The sequence below is a fragment of the Syngnathus acus genome, chromosome 12, assembly GCF_901709675.1.
Source record: "Syngnathus acus chromosome 12, fSynAcu1.2, whole genome shotgun sequence".
NCBI classification, from domain to species: Eukaryota; Metazoa; Chordata; class Actinopteri; order Syngnathiformes; family Syngnathidae; genus Syngnathus; species Syngnathus acus.
In genome coordinates this window covers 5,026,893-5,051,852 of record NC_051097.1, presented here as the reverse complement: position 1 = coordinate 5,051,852, position 24,960 = coordinate 5,026,893, and the positions used below count along the sequence as shown (strand labels likewise).

General features: G+C 39.4%; 1 protein-coding gene across 3 annotated transcripts in view; it reads left to right on the top strand.

Annotated features, from left to right (window-relative positions):
- The window catches only part of LOC119131936 (astrotactin-2-like), a 165,866-nt gene that overhangs the window by 82,707 nt on the left and 58,199 nt on the right, over positions 1–24,960 (top strand). The window contains exons 10-13 of one of the 3 annotated variants that reach the window (XM_037266800.1): positions 2,257–2,382; positions 9,741–9,891; positions 16,078–16,244; positions 17,493–17,681. In XM_037266800.1, coding sequence (XP_037122695.1) covers positions 2,257–2,382; positions 9,741–9,891; positions 16,078–16,244; positions 17,493–17,681 — 633 coding nt within the window. Of the gene's footprint in view, positions 1–2,244; positions 2,383–9,740; positions 9,892–10,238; positions 10,949–15,968; positions 16,245–17,492; positions 17,682–24,960 lie in introns of those variants that run through there. The other 2 variants (XM_037266799.1, XM_037266801.1) reach the window with 2 other exon arrangements.

The following is a 24,960-nucleotide window of genomic DNA, read 5'->3' as shown; positions in this document are numbered from 1 at the left end:
TGAGTTGTGGGCCGTCTGATGAGTGCATGACCTCCACTGACCAATTTGTGAGTAAGTTGTTTTTCGGTATGAATTTGTGAGTGTGATGGAGCATAAAAATGCCTGCAGAGCAACAGACACAGCTGGCTGGACACGATAATGCAACTCTTGTCAGGTTCTACTCCTACCCCCACCATGGCACTTCTGGTGTGGAAAAAAAACAGCCTAAGGGCTATCCCAGGATGGGTCCATTGAAATGTTGCATTCACGATGGTGATATTGACAGCAATCAGTAATTTGTAGTACCGTATTTTCCGGACTATAAGGCGCACCAGACTATAAGGCGCGCCTTCAATGAATGGCCCATCTTAAAACTTTGTCCTTATATAAGGCGCACCGGACTATAAGGCGCACCATTAATGCATCATGTCAGATTTTTAATCCAAATCACATCATTCTCCATTTTATCTTTTTTATTTCAACTTCAGACGCAACAAATTACTTTATAATCACAAAATAATGATCCATAGTCTTTTTGATTCATGATTCATAGTCTTCAGTAGGCCACTTATGATTGATTTTATGACACAATGCTTCAGGCCAGTTTAAATTTAGGAATTTGGGCCTTATAGCCCGGAAAATACTTGTGTTATTTCAGCAGTGATGTAGCCCAACATTTTACTTAAGTGTGTGAATGGGCTGTTTTTTATCACTAACATACACTGTTGCAAAGTCGTACTTAAAATAAAACTGATTTTGGATGTGATTGGTTAATTCTGAATCCTCAGTTAGAAGAGTGCGTTGAAATGTTATATAAAGTGTAGCTTTATTTTTGTTGATAGCTATTCAAAAACAGCAGCTTGCAAATAATCTTTCATATGGAGACTTGTAGAGAAGCATTCCTGAAGAAGTTACACACAATGTCGTCCATGTTCTCCCTGTTTCTATAGGTTTAGTTTTAAACTCCACTTTCACTTTGCATACTTTGTAACGGACAGGTAACATTTCTTAAGATACTAAACACAAAAATGGATGGAAGAATCAGAAAGAACTGTGCGTGGTTGGTACAACTCGTGATTGATTAAGGCATTGATGAAAATGTGTAGACCTGTGCTTTTGTCCTTTTGGTGTATGTAAGATAAATATGAGGGTGGAGACGACCGCCTTGGTCTTCCGTTCCATGGCGGTTGAAAAGAAGAATTTAATCTCAGCAGGGATTTGGCTTTACAGATAGGAAGCTCTGGAAGAAGCCAGCAGTGCCTTCACTCGGATGAGCTATAAGGGTGGAAAAATAGCAGCGTGGAAAATTTACCACATAATATTTAAAAGTCTGTTACGGCTAGATAGTTTTCCCGATGCTCGTGAGTTGCTTAGATTTGGCATCTGAGGAGATGATTTTGGCAAGTGGGGCATCTTTGATGCTGCATATTGTGATAAGAGTGTGTGACCTGAAAGACTTTTAATTAAATATATCTTACAAGATTTTGGCTGAGAACATCTGAGCTAATGCTTTTTTTTTTCTCAAAGTGTTTGTCTCCCACCTGCTAATAAACATCAAACATTACATGATGAAAAGTCTAGTCATGCTCCCTGCTCTTGTTGAGGACACATCTTGTTTCCTTCATCCTGCACATTGGACTCCTGTGGATTGTAATCTTTGTATTTCCTCCTGAAGCTTCTTTTGGCGAAAACAAACAGCATCCTTCTCATCTAAATGTGTTAAAGTACCTTGTTTAGTTAACTTTCATAACAAACTTTGCAAAACAGCACAACTTCATCAGGGCAGCACAGCATACATAAACCTATTTTGTTTGATCAACAGTGACAAAAATGTATCATCGAAACAGCGGCTAGTGCTGCAAGCTAACTCAGTGCTCTTTTTTGTCAAACAGCACTGCAGTTCATATTTTGGTGCTGGCTGAAAGGATGTCTAGTAAAGCATGCCGACTGTTTACATGCCTCAGTGAAGAATTATGATCGGATTTGTCACATAATCCAGTTTTTTTTCCGCTGTAAATTCTGATTCAACTCCACATTTTACGAGTTTAAGGGCATTTGAATTTATCACTATCAGCAAAACTAATCTCTAACTTTATGACTGTGCTGCAGGCAATCTGTCATAATCCATATTGTGAATGGTCTGCATTTTCCGGCGTGCCCTTTAGACATAAACATGGTGTTGTCGCATGCTCATGTTTGTCCAAGTCGTTTTGGGTTGTTGTTCTTTTTGCTTGAAATGTACGTCTCGTGATTGTGCTAACGCAGATCACTCTATAGTCTGGGCCAAGGCTTGTGGCTGCCTGTCAGCAAGAGCTTTGTGGTGCCGCCGGTGGAGCTGTCAATCAATCCTATCGCCAGCTGTAAGACAGACGTCCTGGTGACCGAAGACCCGGGAGAGGTCAGGTGAGTCTGAACCGTCTTGTTTTTACTGTACCACATCATTATAGACCATTCATATTCATTATTAATCATTGAAAATGCTTTGTGTAAGATTTTTTACATTCATACATCATTCTTAAATTCCACTGACACTTAGAGAATATTTCAACAAATAGCATTTTTATTGCAAATGTATTTATTTATTTATTTAGTTATTTGACCCTCTCTATTTAGGGTATTTTACCTAACTCTTGTAAATACTTTTTTTTTTAAATGCGCAGTTGATTTTTTAAGACTTAAAAAATCAACTGCGCATTTTAAAAAAAAAACTACATTTGAAACCGGAGACTAGTAAAAACTGTTCAAATAATTTTAAAAGATCAATGGTAACAAAAATTGCTATCAATATCTGTATTTTTTTAAAAGTGAAGACAATTTGTAACTTTAGTATTGACAGATGTACAATTTGTCTTCGGGGGCTACATACAATGATTTGGCAGGCCGTATCTGGCCCACGGGCCTTGACTTTGACACCTATAGTTTAAGGTCTCCAAAATTAATCTTCAAGCATTTGAAGGAAAATAAAACTCATCAACGGCACTTTTCTACTGTAAGTGCAACATATTTTAGTTTCATATTCACACCCTATGTACAATATCTCACAATTCCCTTTAAACTACAAATTGTTTATATTTGAAACAGTATAATCCCAAGAGTGGCTGTATTCATCTCAACATATGGTGGCATTCATTGCCTATTTACAAACTTGTTAAAGATTGTTTAATATTACCTCTGGAATCCAGAATTCCCTCTACATAAAGAAGTGTCTGTTAAATTCTGACCTTCAATGGGCTTTGCAACCATTAGTAATTGGCATATGTATGGCTTCTGTTTTGAGGCGTTATCTGCTATTGAAAGATGAATAGCTTGAAAAATAACACAATAAAAAATATTTCTTAAGCCTAGCTGCATTCTAGCTGAACAGAAAGTTGAATGTGATGCATTAACTTGTTTGAATCACATTGTAGACCATGTCAAATGGAATACAAAGGTAAAGCCATTTATTTTTTATGCAAAAAAGGTATAGTTTTCATAGGCCAGAAGAGGAGAAGCCTTTGGTGCTCATTGAAATCATACTTTTTTTTTTTTCTCCAAATTGCCTCACTGTGTGGACACATTCAGACTATAATCATTATTAATATGAGACAGGATGATAGAAGAGGTAAAATGTGAAAGATTTATCACTTTTAAGAAACAGCTGCATAATCCACATACGACAGTGACATTTACTCTTGAGTTTTAATGACTTATTAAAAGCCCACTTCTAGTAGCACTTGTTAGGGTTAGGGTTAGGGTTAGGATCTGTAACATCTCTCTCTCTCTCTCTCTCTCTCTCTCTCTCTCTCTCTCTCTCTCTCTCTCTCTCTCTCTCTCTCTCTCTCTCTCTCTCTCTCTCTCTCTCTCTCTCTCTCTCTCTCTCTCTCTCTTTCTGCAAGTGAATGTTGCAAATTCTGTGCCAAAAATGACAAATGTTTCAAAGGTTTGCAGGTTTATTTTAATCAACATAAAGTTGCAAATGTAATGTCAAATGACATTTTTTCCAATAAATAAATATTATAGTATAGCTAACAGCATAGTTATAGTAGGTAAATCTTGGAGAGTAATATTGAAAAAAATGCCTGAGTACACATGGAAAGGCTCAATCTTGGGCCCTCAGGTCAAGGAATAAATTTATATATATTTTTTTGTCAGTTGAAAGAGATACGCCAGAGTAGCCAAAGTTGTATGTCATCGTGTGATGAATGACTTCAGTCAGTGCGATCAAGCAAGACATCAAAATGTACCATTAGTCAATGTGAGTGACACCAGAAACAAATACATAAATCTTACCCGCTGGATCTCAAAAAATGCGCATGCTTTTATTTTGTCACTGCAATCTCACGACTGTTTTTCATCTGCTGCTTTTGCCCTGACTGCCGATGAGATTTTTTGGGTTGTTGTTTATTTTTTAAGAAAATGTGTGATATTCAACACTAGTCAGCATATTTGCCAGGGGCATTAATCAAATGCAGGGGGCAGACCAATAACACACTCTGTAATCATGCCGGCGCACTGCTCTAACTTTGGGCAGTATCCGTCGCTCATTCATCATCTGCACAAGCAAGAGGCATGCACGGAGATTTATAGCAGCAGTACATTAGTCACTGTTTAGCTGCAGTGAATATGCTTTGAGGTCAACTGAGTTCCAATGGAATTGATCTCACTTTACCCACCGTTTGGAAACGCTACCTGGCATAAGTCTTTGTCTCGTCGATATAATCTAATTTTAAGTTCTTAGTGGCAACAATAGATCACAAATTGTGTTTATGTATGGAAAAAAAAAAGTCCTACTAGTCTAATAACCAAAGGTCTACTCACTCTTTCTTTTTTTCAAAACCATATTCAATGAGGTGCTATAGCTAATACCTAGTCAGCCGAGTGTGTCCAGCAAATACCCAATGTCCCTTGCGGTTGCTCAATGGTTAGAAATAACTAATCGTGTTCATGTGCCTTAGCAGCGGGTTCATAACTTTGCTGCAGTCTCGAATAAAATCTTCCTCTCGACCGTGACTAACATGCAAAGAAGGAAAGCGTTGTTCTCAACAGTTCTTATCCTGTTTCTTTCCAACCGATGAGTCAGTGTCGTGCATTTCCATGCAGTTTGCATCCATTTTCATCATCATCACATGTATGCTTTGAAAATGTCTCAAACGGAGGTGAGTAGAGCGGAGCCAAGCGTGTATAGCGCAGTTGAAAAAAATGTATTTTAATTATATACACTTCCAACAGATATATTGGAACTGTTTAGATAATAGGTGCAATTTAATAAGATAACAAAACATCATCCAAACTGACATTTTTTTTAATTTTTGGAGTCTTGAAACAGGCCTCTTGATTGTTCATTTCTATCTTCGACTCACTACGCAGAAATCCAGTTAGTATGCACCTCGCAGCTGAGCCAAAGTCATTATTTTTTGGCCTGCCGCACTTTCCCTACCCTGGGTTTTTCCTCTATATTAAAGAGTCATTTGTCAGCACAGGGAGGTCCTGGCAGAAAGAATTGATGTCACGTATTGGCTTTTTAAATTTGCGACTATTGAGAAGCCGAACAAGAAGGACGTTGGTAGGCATAGAATGCGTGTCTCGGTTACATAAACCATTTGTTTACTGTTCTAAGCATAAGTTCAACCTAGAAAAGAGGTTTTGGGTCATTATTTATAAACACAGTCATTCAAAAATGGCCTGCTTGCTACACAATTAAGGACATGAGAAAGTTTCAGAATTCAACTAAATAATTCTGCACCTTTTTTTGAAGCAGAAGTGGACAGAAAGTAATGAGATGTTCTGATAAAAAAATATTAGAGGATTGCAGATTGAATTATGGATTTGGAGACTTGTTTAAGAAGAGTCTGTATTGGGCTTAACTTCAAAAGTCTGTATCCTAAGCATTGCAAAGACGTTTTCCTCTGGGAGGTAATTTTGAAAAAACATTCACCGAGAAAGCAACTTAAGGCTCCAATTAGTGCAACATGCAAATTATCCAGTCCTCTTGGTCCTTATTAAGACTAAAAATCAACAATGATTATCAAATATGCAGCGCATTGTTTGCCTTTCTACTCAGCAATCAAAATTGAACGAACATTTTTTTAATACTGTTCAGGTACAGTTTTGTTCAACATCCATCTCTTGAATAAAAGTCTTAGAGGGGGCATCATATGGAAAGCTGCCTGCTTAAGTGATAGTATTCAAATATTTGGGTCTCTGGAGTACTTGCCAGCCCATCATGTGTGAAATTAGTGTGAATCCGAAACAGGGCAGACCCCAAAAACATTCCGGCATGGTTGTTAAAAGACAATTATAACGTTTATTATTATTCATGATCCTTGAGGTATTTGGACTGAAGCATGTCAGACATTTCACTAAGACACCCGGGACCTGTTTTAATTTAGAGAGAAATGGCATAAATCCTCCTTTGAAAAAAAAAACAAGCCCAAAGTCCTTATCCATAGTGGAGGGGCATAACTGACTCGGATTTTACAGTTCTCAAAACCCACCCGTAAATTTTTATACTGCCGTGGTGAAGTATTGAGCAGTATTGATCAATATACTTGGGCTGTTTGTCTCTGGCGTCAAGTAGTGATCTCAGTATGACTGCAAATGAATTTATTCTAACTAAAGTGTGAACTTAACATGAACCTAGTAGAGAAGAAATAAATCTCAGTTCCTTTTAAAATAAATTTTAGGCTTTCATACCGCTAGTTCACAGTCTTTGGTCTAATTCAGGTGATGCAAACAATGTCTGTGTCAGAATCCTAAAAATACGGCACAACGTGATATTTCCAGAACTGTCACGGAAATGTAAACATTGTAGAACAAAATAGGAAATGGACTTTTTGTTGACAGCTTTAATAATCATGGACGATAATCATTGCATGGTGAAAAAAAAAGGAGATTAAACAAAAGCAAGGTAGCAAATTTAAAGTGGCATAAACTGCCAACATGTCAACTGTCTAATCCGTTTCCTAGTTACGTCGCCATAATGATTTTCAAGCTTGGTCGGCGCATATCAATAACACTTTGGTTCATCCAGTTCGCTGCTGATGGTATCGCTAATGCTGAGCACTTGCTCAGTAGAAGAATACAAAAGAAGCCGGTTTCAGGGTCGATTAGTGTGAATGCTTTGTCCATGCCATGGTTGCAATGAAAGAATTGTGAAAACATATTTTTTTTACATTGAAACTTACTGGTAGCTTAATGAAAGTCACGCATCCTTACAAAGTATCTGCCCCTCCAGAAAAATCCTTTACTGATAACCTTGCAGGCTTTGAAATAACATACCACACCAAGTTAAGGTAGTTCAATGTTATTTGACATCTTTTTTAGTCTTTTATGCAGGTGCAGCAGATCTTGGAGTAGACCCATTTATTCACTGTGGTATGTTCAGAGTTTCTTTACTTCTTCAAGCCTTTTCATTTTATTCTCCCAGTAAAGGCCATCTACGAGGCCATCAGTCCTCATGGCATCACACAACAGTATTGAATGGGAGTGTTCCGTACAGAGAGTTTGTACTGTAGCTTTCAAGAATGCTCCAACTCGCTGAAAGGTCAATTTCCAACCAAGTGCTCAGATACCTTTCATGTGGCCTCAGGGTGATGTAGTACTGGCGATCAAATTGAGTTGGTAAATTGGGACTTGTGTAGTGAGAGATTAGGGACAGGTACAAAATCAAGGAAAACAAATAAATACTAAAACCAGTTTTGCTGGCGAGTTCCTGGACAAGTCACAAAACCTTCCAATCTGCTGAATATAAGGATTATGCACAAATCGATAAACCTTTTCCATTTAAATTACTTGAGGTGAGATAAAGCTTCTTTAATTCTACGGTGAATTCAAATGAAAAAATAAAATACAGAATGGTGGAATAAATCATGTACATTGAGCACAGTGTATAAAATGACAGAGGTGGCAAAAAAAATCACACACGGTACTTAGATAGCAGTGGAAAACAAGACTGATAAAACAGAAGCGTGTTTTAACACCTCAAGGTAAAATTAGGAAAAAAACAATTGATGCGTCGCTGTTGAGTAGTAAAGGTCTCTTTTTAATTAGGTCTTGTTTTTGTTGTGTCTTTCTCAGACGAGGTTGAAAAATAAAAACGGTTGCATTTTGACAGCAAGGTATAAAGTAAGAAGTAAAAGGGGAAACAATTGATAGAAAATTACTCAAGTAAAGTCAGTACCTTGAAGAAATCGACCTTTTTTTTTTACTTGTTGAATTGTGAATTTTTACGATAATTTGTTAAAGTGTACCGTAATTTTCGGACTATAAGTCGCACCGGAGTATAAGTCGCACCAGCCATAAAATGCCCAAAAAAGTGAAAAAACCCCATATATATGTATATAAATCGCTCCTGAGTATAAGTCGCCCCCCCCACCCAAACTATGAAAAAAAACCGCGACTTATAGTCCGAAAATTACGGTAGTTTGCAAAATCTAAGTGAATATGTTGGCAAGCAATGGATATTTCCTTTTACAACTTCACAGCCTCGGACAAATTAACGGCAGTAAAAAAAATACGACAGAAGACCATGAAATTCTCCCTCCTCAGCAGTCCGTCTGTCTCGCCATCATTTACGATGTTATAGATGTTTATAGAGAGTCAAGTCACTCTCAAGACACTGGGTGGTCTGTGTTGCGCTATTACTTGTTGTTTCTTTACAAATCAAACATGGAGGGGTCGCCCACCCCGTCAGCCATTCTGACAGCAAGTTTGTGAAGACATGCCAGCAATACTCAAGTGAAGCTTGTCAGTCTCAGTCTCAGTTAGGAAGAATTTAAAAAGCTTGTTAGATGTGATTCATTCTACTTTTTGAAGACTGTTTCATTATTGATTATTAATGTTGCCGCTTAAGAAAACAATCTCAGGTGTTTTTTTTTTTTTTTGCAGGTACTCTGAGTGGGAATACGTGTAGTTACTTTTCCCTTTGATTGACTCGAAGAACACTATCTGAGCTATTAGAGCTAAGTGGTAGGGGGACCATACTGCACATTCAGAACCCCTTTAAGGTGGACTGTCTTTGCCTCGTTACAGCTACACAATTGGGTTTGGTTCTACTCGCACCAATTTTTTCACTTCATAAAAGTACCGCATCAATTTGGAAAAAAAGAACATGCCTCATCCTGCAGGACGAGACAACCAAACAAAAACACAACAATGGAAGAGACCGAGGGTCACTTGTGTTTATGTTTCTGGCATAAACAAACATGTTTTTGGGGGTTTTTTTTCAGGAAAAGACTCAAGGCAATAAATATACCGCTGTGCAGAGTCTAGACTGTGGAGTAAAATATTCAAAGCGCAACAGCAAGCATGTATTTGGGCACTTGGGGGCCTAAATACAATTTTAGGCGAGTGATATAAATAAAAAACATCTTAAGTCATTAAAATCTTACAACAGTTCGCATTACGAAAAAATTACGCATTCTACATATCCATGCAACTATGAGGACTTTGTTCAAGTTTGTGGGAGGTGTGTCAACAACAGCATTGCCTCCTGTTATGAACTAAAGAAATGGCTGAAGGGAAAAGCTGTCTATATATATCTCCTTCCTCATGGTTGTTGGGGTTGTTTTTGCAAACAAACAAAAAAATCCGAGACTCATTCTTTTTGATTAAAAAGGGTGCATGACTCATATCTTAATTGTAACAGAAACTGCAAGATTATGAGAAACCTTTTTCCAGAGGGATTATGTTTAGCTGCTTAGGCATTACTTTCTATTTGTCATTTATACTTAGAAAACATAAGACATCTTATTTATTTATTTTATATGTGTTATTAAATTCAGGGATGAAGCCATGATGTCCACATATTTCGAAACCGTCGAGGACTTGCTGGTGTCTTTCGGGCCCGTCCGTGACTGCTCAAAAGATAACGGCGGCTGCAAGAAGAATTTCAAGTGTGTGTCGGACCGACAGATGGACTCATCCGGCTGCATGGTAAGCAGACACGTTTTTTTTTTTTTTTTTAACATTCTTAGAATACTGACCATTTAAAGCAGGGGTGTCGAACTCTTTTTTTTCGCGGGCCGCATTGTAGTCATAGCTTCTTTCGGAGGGCCATTATGACTGTCAACCCAAATAAATGTATGAGCACCTCATATTATATACAGTAAAAGCTACAAAACAAACTGACAAATAACTCGTTTTCAAATCAGACGAGTAAAAACTGGTCAAATATTTAAAAAAAAAAGATATTAAAAGTGAAGACAATTTACAATTCTAGTAATGACACGGATTTGATGCATAATTTGTCTTCGCGGGCCACATAAAATGATGTGGCGGGCCGTATCTGTCCCCCGGGCCTTGGGTTTGACACCTGTGATTTAAAGGCTCCTGAATATATTACACAACCAGTCCGAGGATTTACTATTCCTTTGTTGCCCTCGCTGACATCTGGGATAGGATGTAGCTTGTGTGGTATAGTATGTCGCCCAAACCAGAATGGAATCAATCGATGGATAATTTGACAAGTCAAGTCCTATGTCTTCAACTTGCACCTGAATCACAGATCTCAAGAACCAGCACGGCGAGAGTGGTAGATATAAACAAGGTAGAAACATGAGGTCCAAAACATTTACAACTCTTGGCAAACATCATTCAAGAACAGAAGAAAAACCTTGAACATGTCATGTTCAGATGTCAAGTACACAGAGTTTTGAAAGGTTCTGTAAAGTTGAAATACTTCCCAACAACCTCACCCACCTCTATAAGGCGCAGTAAAAAAAAAAAAAAAATTACAAAGCCCTCCGGCCTTCAAAGATTAACTTGGAAAATCAGAGAGACAGAGTATTTTTTTTCTTTCCTTCTCTCGTCTGGGTGGGTGTTATTTCAACCACCCTTGTCAGAGTGGGTGCTAGCAGAGCTGTGATATGGCGCACGCAGAGCTTAAAATCCATTATGGAAGTCCTTCAAGGCTGTCTGCAGCACTCAAGACATTTGGAATCCATTTGCAGGGAATTAAATTCTAGTTGGAGTCAGTGCCGAAGTTTTCTAGGTATTTAATTCTTATTCAAGCTGATGTATTTGTTTCACTGCAAGACTTGCAAGTGTAGCTTAGTATTCAAAACCATGATTGCTGATTGACCTTCACTACTTGTTCTATCAAATACTATAACCAACGCATTTTTAGCAGCATGGGAAGGATTAGATTTACTGAAAGTCACATTTGGCCAATCTGTGCGTTGGTGATACTACAATTTGTATTATTGGTTGGAAATGATCTTGTGTTCAAAAATGTGTAAGAATACATTTCATAGTAAACTAGAAAAATACATTTATTATTATTTATTATGATACATATTCTATCAAATACACAGCTCAGGTAAAGTAGAGGAAGCTCCCTCTGGATTTGCCCTTTTTTTCCTCTAATGCAGGGGTTGTCAACCGGTGGTCCGCGGCCTACTAGTTGTCCGTGGCGGTATTGCAGGTGGTCCACAAAATTGGAAATGGAAGATAATTGTAACATTTTTAAGAATAAAATTGACTTATTATTTAGACCTGATTTAGTTTCCAGCTAAATTTGTGAATGATTTTCCTATCCAAAATATGTCAAATGTAGACAACAGATGCAAATAAATAGCCTGGATAGGTCTATCCTCCTTTGGTGCAAAATAAAATAATATTCCGCCAAAGCAGTGGTCCCTGAGTTGCTTCTTGGTTATAATAGTGGTCCCTTTGGCAAAACCAGTTGAAAACCCTTGCTGTAATTCCTCCAAGCATCAAAATTCCAAGTTGGATATGGAGTTTGTCATTATTTTAGTTGCACATGTTTTTGTTGAACTCTTAAGAAGACCAACAGTTTTTGTCTGTGCCAATAGTAATGAAAGCTTACTATGGTTTTCATGCTTCCATAGACTACCTGTACGTTTGTTTTTAAATAGCACGGCATAGGTGAGCTTATGTTTTTGTTTATGCTATCGTCATCTGTCATAGGTGTCCTCATGCAACAGCATTCAGATGTCGAAACAGATGGTGTGATATTAACAGCGCATCCCCTGTCAGTTGATGTTCCTTATGGGACAGCTCAGCTACAGTTGTTAAGCTGTGGATTCAAATCCATCAGTTTGACCTGGTTTTAGGGAATTTGTCTGCCTCCAATCTCATTTTGCAGCTCACAGTGTTCAAAATTTGCGGCCATGACGAAAAGGTCTGCACAAAGAGTGGCAAAGATAACAGCTTGAAGCGAAAGAAAAAAAACCTTGGCTGCATCCGGTTTGCATAAAGACTCTGCGGGGAGGATAAATTGCGATTCCCTCCCCCGTGAGAAGTTTTGTCATCACCTATTACCCACAATCCCCTGTGTGCCCTGACAGCATCAGTATGTTTATGACTGCTCTGCTGCACTGCACATCTCATTTTCCCCTCGCTACCTGTTTGAAATTCACAGGTGTTATGCTTTCAAAAAAAAAAAAAAAAAGAATCATGAATTATTTCATCCCTTTGAATCTACACTTTTTGGCCAGATGCTGCAAATTGGCCAAGTACAGCCAACTGAGCCAAATGTGTGTCTAAGTGACGTCTCAGACAAGTGGTATGAATTCTGCTTGGCGGAATGCTTGTGACAGTAAAACTTAAACTTTAATTGTTGTGTTGCATTTAAACCCTGCAGTTCCTTCAGAAAGCGCATGCAGGGGTGGGTGGTTGCTGAGTCAAAACGCTTGATTTCTACAGTCACTGATTACCCAATTACGGGAAGTGCTGCTTGCCATTTGTTCTAATTAATCATTCAAATATATTCCGTTAAAATATCAATCAAAACTGCGCATTATATATTTTCTGAAGGAGATGTATTTATTTTTTGCAGCTCTTATGGAAGTTCTCATTACATTGTGCAGGTGTTCAGTGAATGCCTGCTGTTTTAAGGCTGAATTAGTCTCTTATGTAATTGACATGGGCGTCTTTGTGTGTTATACCTTAGCGGATTGTAATACACGTGATATTTCTATACATCACAACAAAAGTAGCTTTTGTACTCTTTGTTTGCTTTGTATAGAATGTTTTCGAGAAAGCAGCTTTCTTAAATACCTTTAGCAATCAAGCTGAGCTACACAGCCTAATGCAGTTCCGGGACAAAGCAACCTTCAGTCCTCATTTGTTATGTTGTCACGAGTGGCGAGAGCAGAGTGTAGCTGAGGCGTTATTTAAGCAAGAGCCACTCTTCTCGGTCAACTCAAAGAAGCGGCGGTGGGGAAGGGGCCATTGCAGAATGGAGCTATTACCTAAGTGTACATATGCGCGTATTGTTCTTATGACCTCATCCCCTCCTTGACAAGTGGACATTGTTACTCCCACGAGCACAGACATGAAAATGAAGTCAGTCTGTTTGACAAAGTGGTGTGTGTTTTATATAAATGGAGTGTTGCTTTACGTATATATGCCATCCCCTAAGAGGGTTGAAATAGCTCAAATCCGTCTCCCCCTATTAGCACCATTAGCTTTTGCACCATGCTGAAATAAGAAGCATTAAGTCACACCATTTTGTGCAATCAACCGAGACTTCCTTTCTCACACCCTCACCCAATTTTAAAAGCCGTTGTGTCTTAATTTAACCTATGTAAATCGCAAAGGAAGCTTGAGGAAGTAATTTGCCCCACATACTATTCGATGCCATTAAATGTTACATCGTCAATGGTCAAAAGCCTGTTCGGTTGATGGTGGATTTGTATTCAGAATTTTTTTCTGAAAGACAATTTATCTGGAAATACTGTGAACTAGTAGTTAGCACTTTGACCTCACCGTCTCAGGTAACGAGCGTCTGTTTTCTGGGATTGGTCAGTGACAGTACAAAGCAAAATGGCCAGCCCCTGAGATGAATAAAAACAGATGGATTTGTCTGCTTCATTCATATTCCACAAACGCATTTACTCAGAATACGGTCTCTAGTGGCGGCACACAGAAAATTTTACTTTTAGCCAAAATGTTAAAAGATTAACAACGATGACACGTATGATGACGAATGTGAGTTAACATCACGTTCTTTGTCTCTTAATATATTTTGTTGCGAAAGAAAAAACCAAAAGGCCTGGCAAATTTTGCTAACTTCTATGAAATTCAGAAACATTTATTTTTGGAAAAATGCGAGTCGAATTCCGACCCATTCCTCTTTGGATGTTCCTCTGTGCCTATTGGATGAGTTTGATATGGAACTGAGTATACCTTTGAGAGAAACCAGAGCCTTACCTGAACTCCTCTAACAAGCTCATTAGCAGCAGTTTCCATAGAATCTCTCCCGATTAAAACTGAGAATTAGTGGGTGATTAAGAAAAATGAGCAAAGAGATTTCTTTAAATTCTCCAACGTCATTTACAATAAGCGGCAATGATGCCTAAACTTTTATCGCTGTGGATCTGCTGTGCACATTTGGTTGTTTGTAATGCGTGCTTTGCTTTGTATAGCTCCATTTTTCTAAAGTTAATTAGTGTGTGTGTTTTTTTTTTTAAACCCCTCAAGTGTACTCAGGAGTGAAACATCATTTCGCTGGTAATTATCAGTGTAATGAATGTCTCATTTGTAATTGCCCTGCGAGAGTGTGCACATAGTAAACACCTTACCAAGTTTGCTTTATGACAACACTCGGAATTGGTTTCAAGAGTATATAGGAGACTATTTGAAAACTTTTGATAGGGGAACTGATATTTTCTTTCCTTTTGTTTAAATAAACCAATGCAATCACAAAAACACTCATTCTGCACAATCGTATTGTGCAGAATGGGTGTAAATTCAACATATGAAGTCAAACACAGCCTGTTCCAATTAATTTGAAATAAATTATTAGCCGAAAGGGGAGAAGTGCACAACGACACGCTCGCAAACACTAAAATATGCCAAACATTTATTTGGTTGCTTTAATTTTACACTTGATTTGAAGGCAGGCACTCTAGAGATTATTTGTATGCAAGCCATTCCAAAGTCAATTCTCCATTCAAGGACCCTTCATTTATACATTAGCGTCTTCAGTGTTAGTCATACCAACTCACTTAATGTCTGCGTTGGAATGTTTCTTCAAGAAAGCATGCCTATTCTCCCTGTGTTGCCTCAGTTGACATGCTGCAAGAGAACAGACCAGAATAATATATAAGATTAAAAAAAATGGTATATTCTCCCTTCTGCAGTTCTCTGTAGAGGATCTTGTGAGACAGAGAGCATGATTACTAACTTTTACACATCTTATTCAATTGCAGAAAACCCCACATGACAATCGCAAAATTACCCAGCGGGTCGTGATGAACGACTCCATTCTCGCTCTACTAAAGTTGATATTACATTTGTGAAATGTACAAATCGGATCCGACTCTCTCTTCATTTTTTTTCCCCCCAAAGAAGATGTTGAAATCCTGGTGTAATCACAACTTGTTACAAAAGTTTCTATGTGTGTTTGCGCAAAACAGACTCAAGGAAAGTTTGATGTCATAAATATCAGATTTCAAATTATGCCCAAAAAAATGAATTAAAAAAAAAATCATAAAATACTTTTAAGACAAAAACACAGTGTTTTTGCCTGGCTACACACGTAAAAATATCTCTGCGTAAATACAATTTTAATGATTTACCTAGTTTTCCGAAATGATTGAGTGACGCACAGCGCACCACAGAATGATCTTTCAATATAATTTGTTTTCAGACATCCAACAATTGGGCTTTTGCCGACCAAATTTGGCTTAATTAACGGTATGTACGTACCCTGCCTATGTGAATCGTGTCTTCCTGGAATGGCAATTTATTTTGAGTCAAAACGTGTTTGCATTAAAGAACAATCTTTTAATCCGCAATACCATTTTGTTCAAAGGATGCCTCTCTGGTATTATAAATCAAAGAAAACAAAAAAGTATGTTGCGCCGGTTGTTAGGATATAAAAGCAGCCTTCAAGTGGGAAACTTCAGTTGTCGATCGAGCTGAAGCACAATTTAATTTAACGTTTTTTTTTTCCTGCTTCTACTTTTCTTTGATTCCCTCTCTCTTGACATCCGCTGCTCACTCCTCCTCTCTGATCTCTGCCGCTACCTGTGCCTCCTCAGTGGCACCTGATTAAAATGCATGTGCTGACCTGTGTGCCTTCCTCGCTTCTTCTGTCTCCCTTATCACCCTTCTTCCGTCTCCTCCTCTTTGCCTGTGTCTTCCGAGCAGTGTCCTAGCGGGCTGAGGCCGATGAAAGATGGCTCTGGTTGCTATGACTACTCCAGGGGCATCGACTGCACGGACGGTTTTAACGGAGGCTGCGAGCAGCTGTGTCACCAGCAGCTCGTGCCCCTTCAAGACGAGCCCGGCTCCAGCAACGTGCTCATGTACTGCGGGTGAGAATAAAGAACTAAATGATTCAACAGTGTCCCACAAAAACATTTACCAGCTAGTTGTTTGACCTTGATATTTTGGAGATTTTATATTCTTTTCCTCCAAATGCAACTTAACCCATTTCAGGGGTCGTAAAACAACATTTGTAAGCCAGTTACTCCTCTCATATCCCAGCAGTGTTGGCTTTGCACAAAACCTCATCAAAAAATAAAATAAATAAACCCAGATAAGGATTGTAATAAATATATGCTAAAATTTCATGCATCCATCCATTTTTTTCTAATATGTATCCTATTCAGGGTTGCTGAGAAATGGAGCCTATCCCAGTTGGCTTCAGGTGATCAGATGACATTATTCGTCAGGCAATCACAGAGCAATGTTAAAAATGAACATTTTCTTATAAAAAATCTATTTCATTAATTTTTCAGGCCGCATAGAAATGAGCTCCAACAAACTCCAATGAAAATCATTGCATTTTAATACAAATTGGCTTGCACATTGCCTCATAGCTGAGATTGAATATTTGTTGTCCGCATGCTTGCATGAGTTTTCCTCCAACAATCCAAAACAGTTCTTAAGACTTTAAATAAGGGCAACGCTCCGCAATGCTGTGTCTGTCCTCCAATATGCCTCATTTGAATAATCTGGATCGTAATCCGTCTTCTGCAGAGCTTGTTGTTATATAAAAGGTCAAGTTTCCATAATATGTCGCCTTTAACATATGAGTCCACGTAGTATGATAATTTCACAGCAACACTTGTATCACGTTTCATCTTGTCGCATATGAGCTTGATCATGACATTGACAATTCTATTAGCCCGCTAGAATAAATCAATGCGAGCGAGATGTAAATGGCACAATTCATAACAGATTGGCAAAGATCTGTATGGTAATAGCTACTGTTAATTAACTTTGTAGAAAAGCCCTTTAATTGGCTGTCATCATTTCGACAATTTCTACCGACTTCCAAGAAGCGGTGATGGCCATCTGCGAATCCATTTGCATAACTCATACCGTAAACCCGGAGGACGCTCAGCAAAAAAAGTAAGGAAATGACAGGTGAAGGATATTCTAATCCTGCTTGAGCGGGGCTTCGCTTTGGGGATGGCGTCACATATCATTAGCTTCTTTTATTCCCTAACGGAGGGACAGTCTGGGAGTTAAGCGAAGCGGCAGTCTTATGTCTGTTAAATTTTGTTATCCCATCAACTATACCTCACGCTGACACGTCACCCCCATCATTTCCTCAGATGTGTGCAGGAGTACAAACTGGCGGCAGATGGCCGCTCGTGCCTGCTGCAGTCAGAAAACTGCGAGGGTCCGAAATGTCCGCGGCAGGCCGTCCACTTCAACGTGACCTTGTTTGGCGAGATGCTGCATGGATATGACAACAAAAGTCAACAAGTCAACCTGGGACAGATCTTCCAGATGACATTCCGGTAATTAGCGTGCATGTTTACACACATATCATTTACATACTGAGAAAACATGAGTCCAAACAAATATTATTGTGAGTGGCGAAGATGACTTATGATAATTTAACGTTTTCATCTGACAACCTCCCTCAGGATTTTATTATTTTAGGCGGAAAAATATTATTATATTATGTTATTTAATAAATGCTTTTATTAAAGATAAATGCATTGCGAAAAAAGTTGAATTTTTCACTACTGTAGAAGAAAAGAGGTTTTGTGCTTCACCCAAGTCAATTTTGCTCCAGTCACTTTAGGGGACAGCGTTTCAAAATCAGTTTTCCTGCTATGTGATATATATTTTTGGCAAGTTTCATTTTGTAAGACCTCATGGGGCGTTGCTCTGCACCTCATTATTTTGTCAGCTTCACCTGCTGTTATATATCGAGTATATGATCCTCCCTTTGAGCCTCTCTTCACCTCTTTGGTGTTTACTCTCCACGTCTCTGAAGAGACATTTTCGGGACGTAACAGCCACCTATTATCAGTTTTAAAGATGCAGTCGGGAGAAAAGAGGCTCAACATCTCTCAATAGGTCTTTGCCACGGGGAGTTTTATACCCATGCGTGTACCACTTGTTTTTTCTTGAATGACAAGCGGACGAGAGACTCGTGAAGATTTAGGATTGAGACATTATCCCCTCTTGGCGGCTTCCCTCCAGTAAAACTGTTCATATTCCTCCTCCAAGGTGCTGCGCCTTGATAAGTCGCATGCGATGAAAGCGAGATGGTGGGTGATAAGAGTATCCATGCCGAAGTACGCGCGGGCAGTAACGCACTCTCTCTCTGACTTCCTTCTATTTAATCATTTGCATACACACTACACTGATGCTTTTCAAGGACACAGCATCAGTGGGATGCCCCGCCCACCCCAGTGCAATACCCCCCCACCTTCACACATCCTGGTAGTTGTGCTTGAGTAAACGCACCCTCAGGCTTACCGGTCAGTGCATCGTGTAACGATACGATTCAGGAATTGTTTGAAACATTCATGATGCTTAGAAGTGCACTTTTGTCTCATGAAACTGCCTAAAGGACACATATGCATTTTCCACAAAATTCCCAAGTATAAAAAAAAAAAACCCACAAAAACTCACCTACTCATGTTTTTTTTGTGCACACATGCTTCCAGTGCAGTGATTTACTTGGCTGTGTGATTTCACTTAATGGGTGGCCAGGCACTTGATGGACCCAATTATTTGCAGCCAATCAATTAAAAAGTCATTTCCCATAGTTTGCCCCTTTAAGCTGCTTGGTAGTTATTAACCAAATGTGTATTTCCCCCTAAAGCACCAGAGTGGAATTGCTGTGATCACGGCTTAGAGTCATTTCTGTTTCCTGCTCGGTTTCTGTTTTATCTCTGACATAATTATTTGGATGTTGGTGAACGTCTGCCAGTCACTGATTGCTCGGTACTGGAACTAGTAATTTGGCGTATAACCTCAAAGTTGCTAGGAAAAAGATAATCCAGGGTTTTTAACCCTTCAGATGTAAATCCCTCCAGTTGTGGTTAGTTAATAAAACAGAACTTTTTTCTCCTCCAGTGTTTTTCTTTAGTTTTTTTTTCTTCTATGCAGTCTCTGTTCTGGCTGAATTTTCTTTTGCAGTTTATACAATTTTGCAGGGTAAATCCAATATAGTCAGTGACCCCCTGAACTTTTCTTATTGTTATTTATTTAATATTACCAATAGAAATTACTTCAGTTTGACTTGCCACGGGTGCATACATAAATTGTCTGCATCTTATCCTTCAAGATACCTCATGGGACAACAGCACTCTTAAGCAGCCAATTAGCGAAGCCTCCGATTACCGCCTCCGATTACCGCCTCCGCTGCCTACTGTATATCGAGTTCACTTGAAATGATATAGAAAGCTTGTCCTGGAAATTAGAATTGCAAACTAAAAACATTCTATAAATGAGGAGATGGAGGGCAGAGACTTCACTTCTGTCTTTCTGCAAAGAAGCTGAACACATGCACAGATCAATTTCACTAATTCAAAATATTCTAACTTAGCCAAATAATGCATTCCCCAATTTTGAGATATTCGGGGTCACCGAAAAGTTGTAATACCCGCTGGCGCTTATCCGTTATTAAATTAGAACAAATTTACGACATAAGTAGGCATTATCTGACTTTTCCTATCCTTAATATCACTTCATGCATAATTGATTTGATAGTTTGTTGTAATACAGATTCATTGTTGAAAAGTACATGGGAAATGAACCTTGAAGAAAAATAATCGCAACACAAATCGCATTCACAAAATTAATCGTTCAGCCCTATTCTATTATTTTAAAGGCATGTTAAATAAAGTGGTGTTTCCCTGTACCTCATATTAAAGGGATTTGATAACCAGTAAAATAGTTTGTTAAAATTACGACTCATTTTACGAGTACTACATTTAGTGGTGTCTGATGCAGGGTGCCATGGACAAAATATTTTTGTGTTAAAACCCCATTGAGCTTCCACCTCTTCATTATGAGCTCATCATATTTACATTACTGTTTTCCCCCATCTCCGTCAGTCTAACCAGACAAGCGGAGCCCACGCGTATGATATCACCAGCCACTTCCCGCTAATTAAACATGCGTGAGTCAGCTCACTTAGACCGCTTATCAAATCCACTGCGACTTTTTTGTTAAAGGAACAAAAGCTTTGTCGTATTACTACCTGGCTCCCTGTGCACGCGCTCTCATTTTTTAAAAAAAATATTTTTAGAGCAATATGTAAATGCAGGCTATTATTTACCTAATTCCCCCCCCCCTCCCCACCTCATCCTCTGTTTCACTTTGATATGCAGATGTGCATCATATCCCAAAGCCTTCAACTTTTTGCTGTTTCCCACATCAACAGAGAGGCCTTTGGCAATGCAAAATGAAATATTAGATGATGAAGATGAATCCTGTGACTTTTCCAGTCAGAGCCTACTGTATTAAAAAAAAAAGAGAGAAAGAAAGCCTTATGATTTATAACTCCGTTGCATACATTTTGTCTCAAATTGATCTCACTCGGCGTCTTGCTCAGGCTCAGGGAATGAATTTTTACCGTTATGGAATTACAGAACATTACCATTTCTCGTGGATGGTGTTTTCCGGGGCTGTGATAAAATTGCACGTGTTAATGTAAATGTTACGGTTGAGAGCAATTCCATTACACCTTGAGCGCAGTAAGACTTGGAATGCGACAATATGCTGACAGAATATTGGAAGTATCTGTAGTTGCTATTTTGTAACATATTTTTTGCTAATAAAACACCCCGTGTGGGTGTTGTCTCACTCAATACTTGGTCTGAATTGATCAGTCAAAAGGCGACTGTTGGCTTTATTGTACATTACGGGTGATTTTGCAAACTTGAATTTCAACACTTCAATACATTATGGTGATTGTAGTGTGCACCTTTTTACCATTTTTCTTCAGCTGTTTTCTTTTGTATTGGAGAAAATATTTGAAGAAAGCTGGCAGTGTGTATCAGTTTTCAGTTGATTCATTGAATTTCCCGAACCGAGTTTAAAGCACTGTCAACTGTCAAGGAGAATGTTTTGTTATGAATTCTCAGAAGGCCAACTGACTTTTTTTTTCTCAGCTTTTCCAATAATATAAAACCAAGCAAGCCAGCCGTTGTTTAATTATTGCCTAGCAACTCACCGTTGCCACCCTTAGAATAACTACAATTATTGTCATCCCAAGCAAACAAGCGGCCAGGGTACAATTTATGATGGTGCATAAGTGACACACCAAAGTCAATGGGGTACTTAATATTCACGCAGAGACGATGTGTCCACTGTAGTACATCATATGTGACGGCAAAATGGTATTTGATCAACTGCACATTTCTCAAAGGAAGGCACACGACTACGACAACTTGTGATTCTCGCTCCTAATATGTAATTCCCAGTAATTATGTAGCTCCAGCTAGTGATGTGCATTCCAGTTCTTTTAAGTGAACTGAATCTTTAGAATCAGTTCACGCAAAAGATTCGTTCAAACGAATCGTTCAACGAATTTCTTCAGTGAACGAGAGTGAACGTTCAGTTCATATGACTTCAACCGGTAGGTGTCGGTAATGCGCATTGAAGCTGGTGCCACCTCGCCGTAAAACAAAACGAAGAAAATGACGTCACTTCCCGTTCATGAACGAGTCAGTGATTTGCGTTTCCAGTTCATCGCGAGAACGGATCAGTGAGGGAACGAATCCTGACTTTCCCATTCGCGAACGAGATAATGGGTGAACTGCCTGCCCGTGCATCAACGGATCAGTCAGTGAACGTGTTGCGTCTCCCTCCTGTGACAATGTAAGCCAGAATGTAGATTTACGATTTGCCGAGGAAAAAAAGAACCACTCACTGAAACACCACTTCTTTTATGCACGTTTTCTCCAAGCTAACGGCTAACTTTATTGCATGAAGGGATGCGCCGTTATGCAACAACGGTGAGATTATGCTTCTCTTTGGGTGATCTTGATTTTATAACACTTATAGTAGTTTTTAAATAACGTGTATGCATATATACGCCTAGAAATTGTTATCCAATATATCTACTGCAATTTCATTAGATTGCTGGTTTGAGATTCACTTTTAATATTATTTTTATTTTATTTTTTAAATAAACATTTGTTAAAACTTGTCTGGTGTTTTATTCCTTGTTTTAATATTCGCCAATTAAAACATAAAAATCAGACATTTAAGTTCGTCCTCAGACGAGCTTCCATAGTAGCTTTACATTGCTAATAATAACTGTGGGGTGCAGCTCCTCACAGCATCCCCAATCCAACCCTCAATGCTGAGTGTCAAGTTGGGAGGCATCGGGTTCCACTCTTTTGGGTATGCCGCGGCTGGGGATCGAAACCACGAACTCCCAGTCTCAGGACGGACACTCATACCCCAAGGCCAATGAGCTGGTATTGTTTGGATATATTTGGTTAACTGCTTTATATGAAAATATGTGTTTTACTTTATGAGTTGGTGTCCCCCAAAATAACAATTGTCGGCATAACGGATTTTTTGTTAACCTTTTATTCAAACACATTCGGTATAATAACGCCATCAACTACAATACAACAAATACAAAATTAAAACATCAATGTCGGCATAACAGCTGAAAATGGCGGTGTACCTCTACCTATGTACGCTCTGTCCGAGTGACGTCACAGATCAACCAGCCAATCAGGAGGTGGGGGTGAGGGCAGCTGTGGCACTTTTCACTTTCATATAAGCTTTTTCCCTAATAAAGTGGCCTGTGATTAGGTACACCTCATGGACACTTCAATAGGTACACTACACGAAGTAAAAAAAAAAAAATAAATAAATAAAGTGTAGTGAACGATTCTTTTGAACTAACCTTTTGAGTGAAACGATTCCAAAGATTCAGTTCACTTAAAATAACTGGAATGCACATCACTATTACAAAAGAGTGCAGACCGCCAAGGGTTGCCAGGTCGAAATAGCCGACTGGTTAGTGACATGGGCTCTTGCTCGGTAAGAGCTTGGTTCGATCCCAGGTGCGAGCATATATCCGAAGTTACTTTTAGAGTTGGAACCTCGCTTTGTATGCGTACGCATATGTAAACAATTGCAAGTATTTTTGTGTAAATACATAAGGTGGCGGAGCAACCCCCACTTTCTGATTGGCTGTTTGATCCGTGACGTCGCTTGGACACTCCATTAGGTACACCGCCATTTTCAGGTGTTCCTAATAACAGGCCACTTCATAAGGGAAAAATCATGGTCAAAGCTTAACTGAAAGTGAAAAGTGCCACACCCGCCCTCACCCCCACCTCCTGATTGGCTGTTTGAGCTGTGACGTCACTTTATTAGGGAAATATCATGGTCAAAGGTCACAGGTGTCAAGCTCTAGTCCTCGGGGCCGCGTTCCAACATGTTTTCCAAGTGACCCTCGTTAAGCGCACCTGCGTGAAAAGTTTTTGGTCACTTTCACGTTCCGCAGGAGCTAAAACCTTTCACGCAGCTGCACTTAACGAGGGAATCACACGGACACTCCATTAGGTACACCACTATTTTCAAGTGTACCTAATAACAGGCCACTTTATTTGGGAAATATCATGGTCAAAGGTCACAGGTGTCAAGCTCTAGTCCTCGGGGCCGCGTTCCAACATGTTTTCCAAGTGACCCTCGTTAAGCGCACCTGCGTGAAAAGTTTTTGGTCACTTTCACGTTCCGCAGGAGCTAAAACCTTTCACGCAGGTGCACTTAACGAGGGAATCACACGGACACTCCATTAGGTACACCGCCATTTTAGAGTGTACCTAATAACAGGCCACTTTAATAGTGAAATATCATGGTCAAAGGTCACAGGTGTCAAGCTCTAGTCCTCGGGGCCGCGTTCCAACATGTTTTCCAAGTGACCCTCGTTAAGCGCACCTGCGTGAAAAGTTTTTGGTCATTTCACGTTCCGCAGGAGCTAAAACTTTTCACGCAGGTGCAATTAACGAGGGAATCACACGGACACTCCATTAGGTACACCGCCATTTTCAAGTGTACCTAATAACAGGCCACTTCATTAGGGAAATATCATGGTCAAAGGTCACGGGTGTCAAGCTCTAGTCCACGGGGCCGCGTTCCATCATGTTTTCCAAGTGACCCTCGTTAAGTGCACCTGCGTGAAAAGTTTTAGCCACTTTCACGTTCTGCAGGAGCTAAAACTTTTCACGCAGGTGCACTTAACGAGGTGATCACACAGACACTCCATTAGGTACACCGCCATTTTCAAGTCTACCTAATAACAGGCCACTTCATTAGGGAAATATCATGGTCAAAGGTCACGGGTGTCAAGCTCTAGTCCTCGGGGCCGCGTTCCATCATGTTTTCCAAGTGACCCTCGTTAAGCGCACCTGCGTGAAAAGTTTTAGCCACTTTCACGTTCTGCAGGAGCTAAAACTTTTCACGCAGGTGCACTTAACGAGGGAATCACACGGACACTCCATTAGGTACACCGCCATTTTCAAGTGTACCTAATAAGAGGCCACTTCATTAGGGAAATATCATGGTCAAAGGTCACGGGTGTCAAGCTCTAGTCCTCGGGGCCGCGTTCCATCATGTTTTCCAAGTGACCCTCGTTAAGCGCACCTGCGTGAAAAGTTTTAGCCACTTTCACGTTCTGCAGGAGCTAAAACTTTTCACGCAGGTGCACTTAACGAGGTGATCACACAGACACTCCATTAGGTACACCGCCATTTTCAAGTCTACCTAATAACAGGCCACTTCATTAGGGAAATATCATGGTCAAAG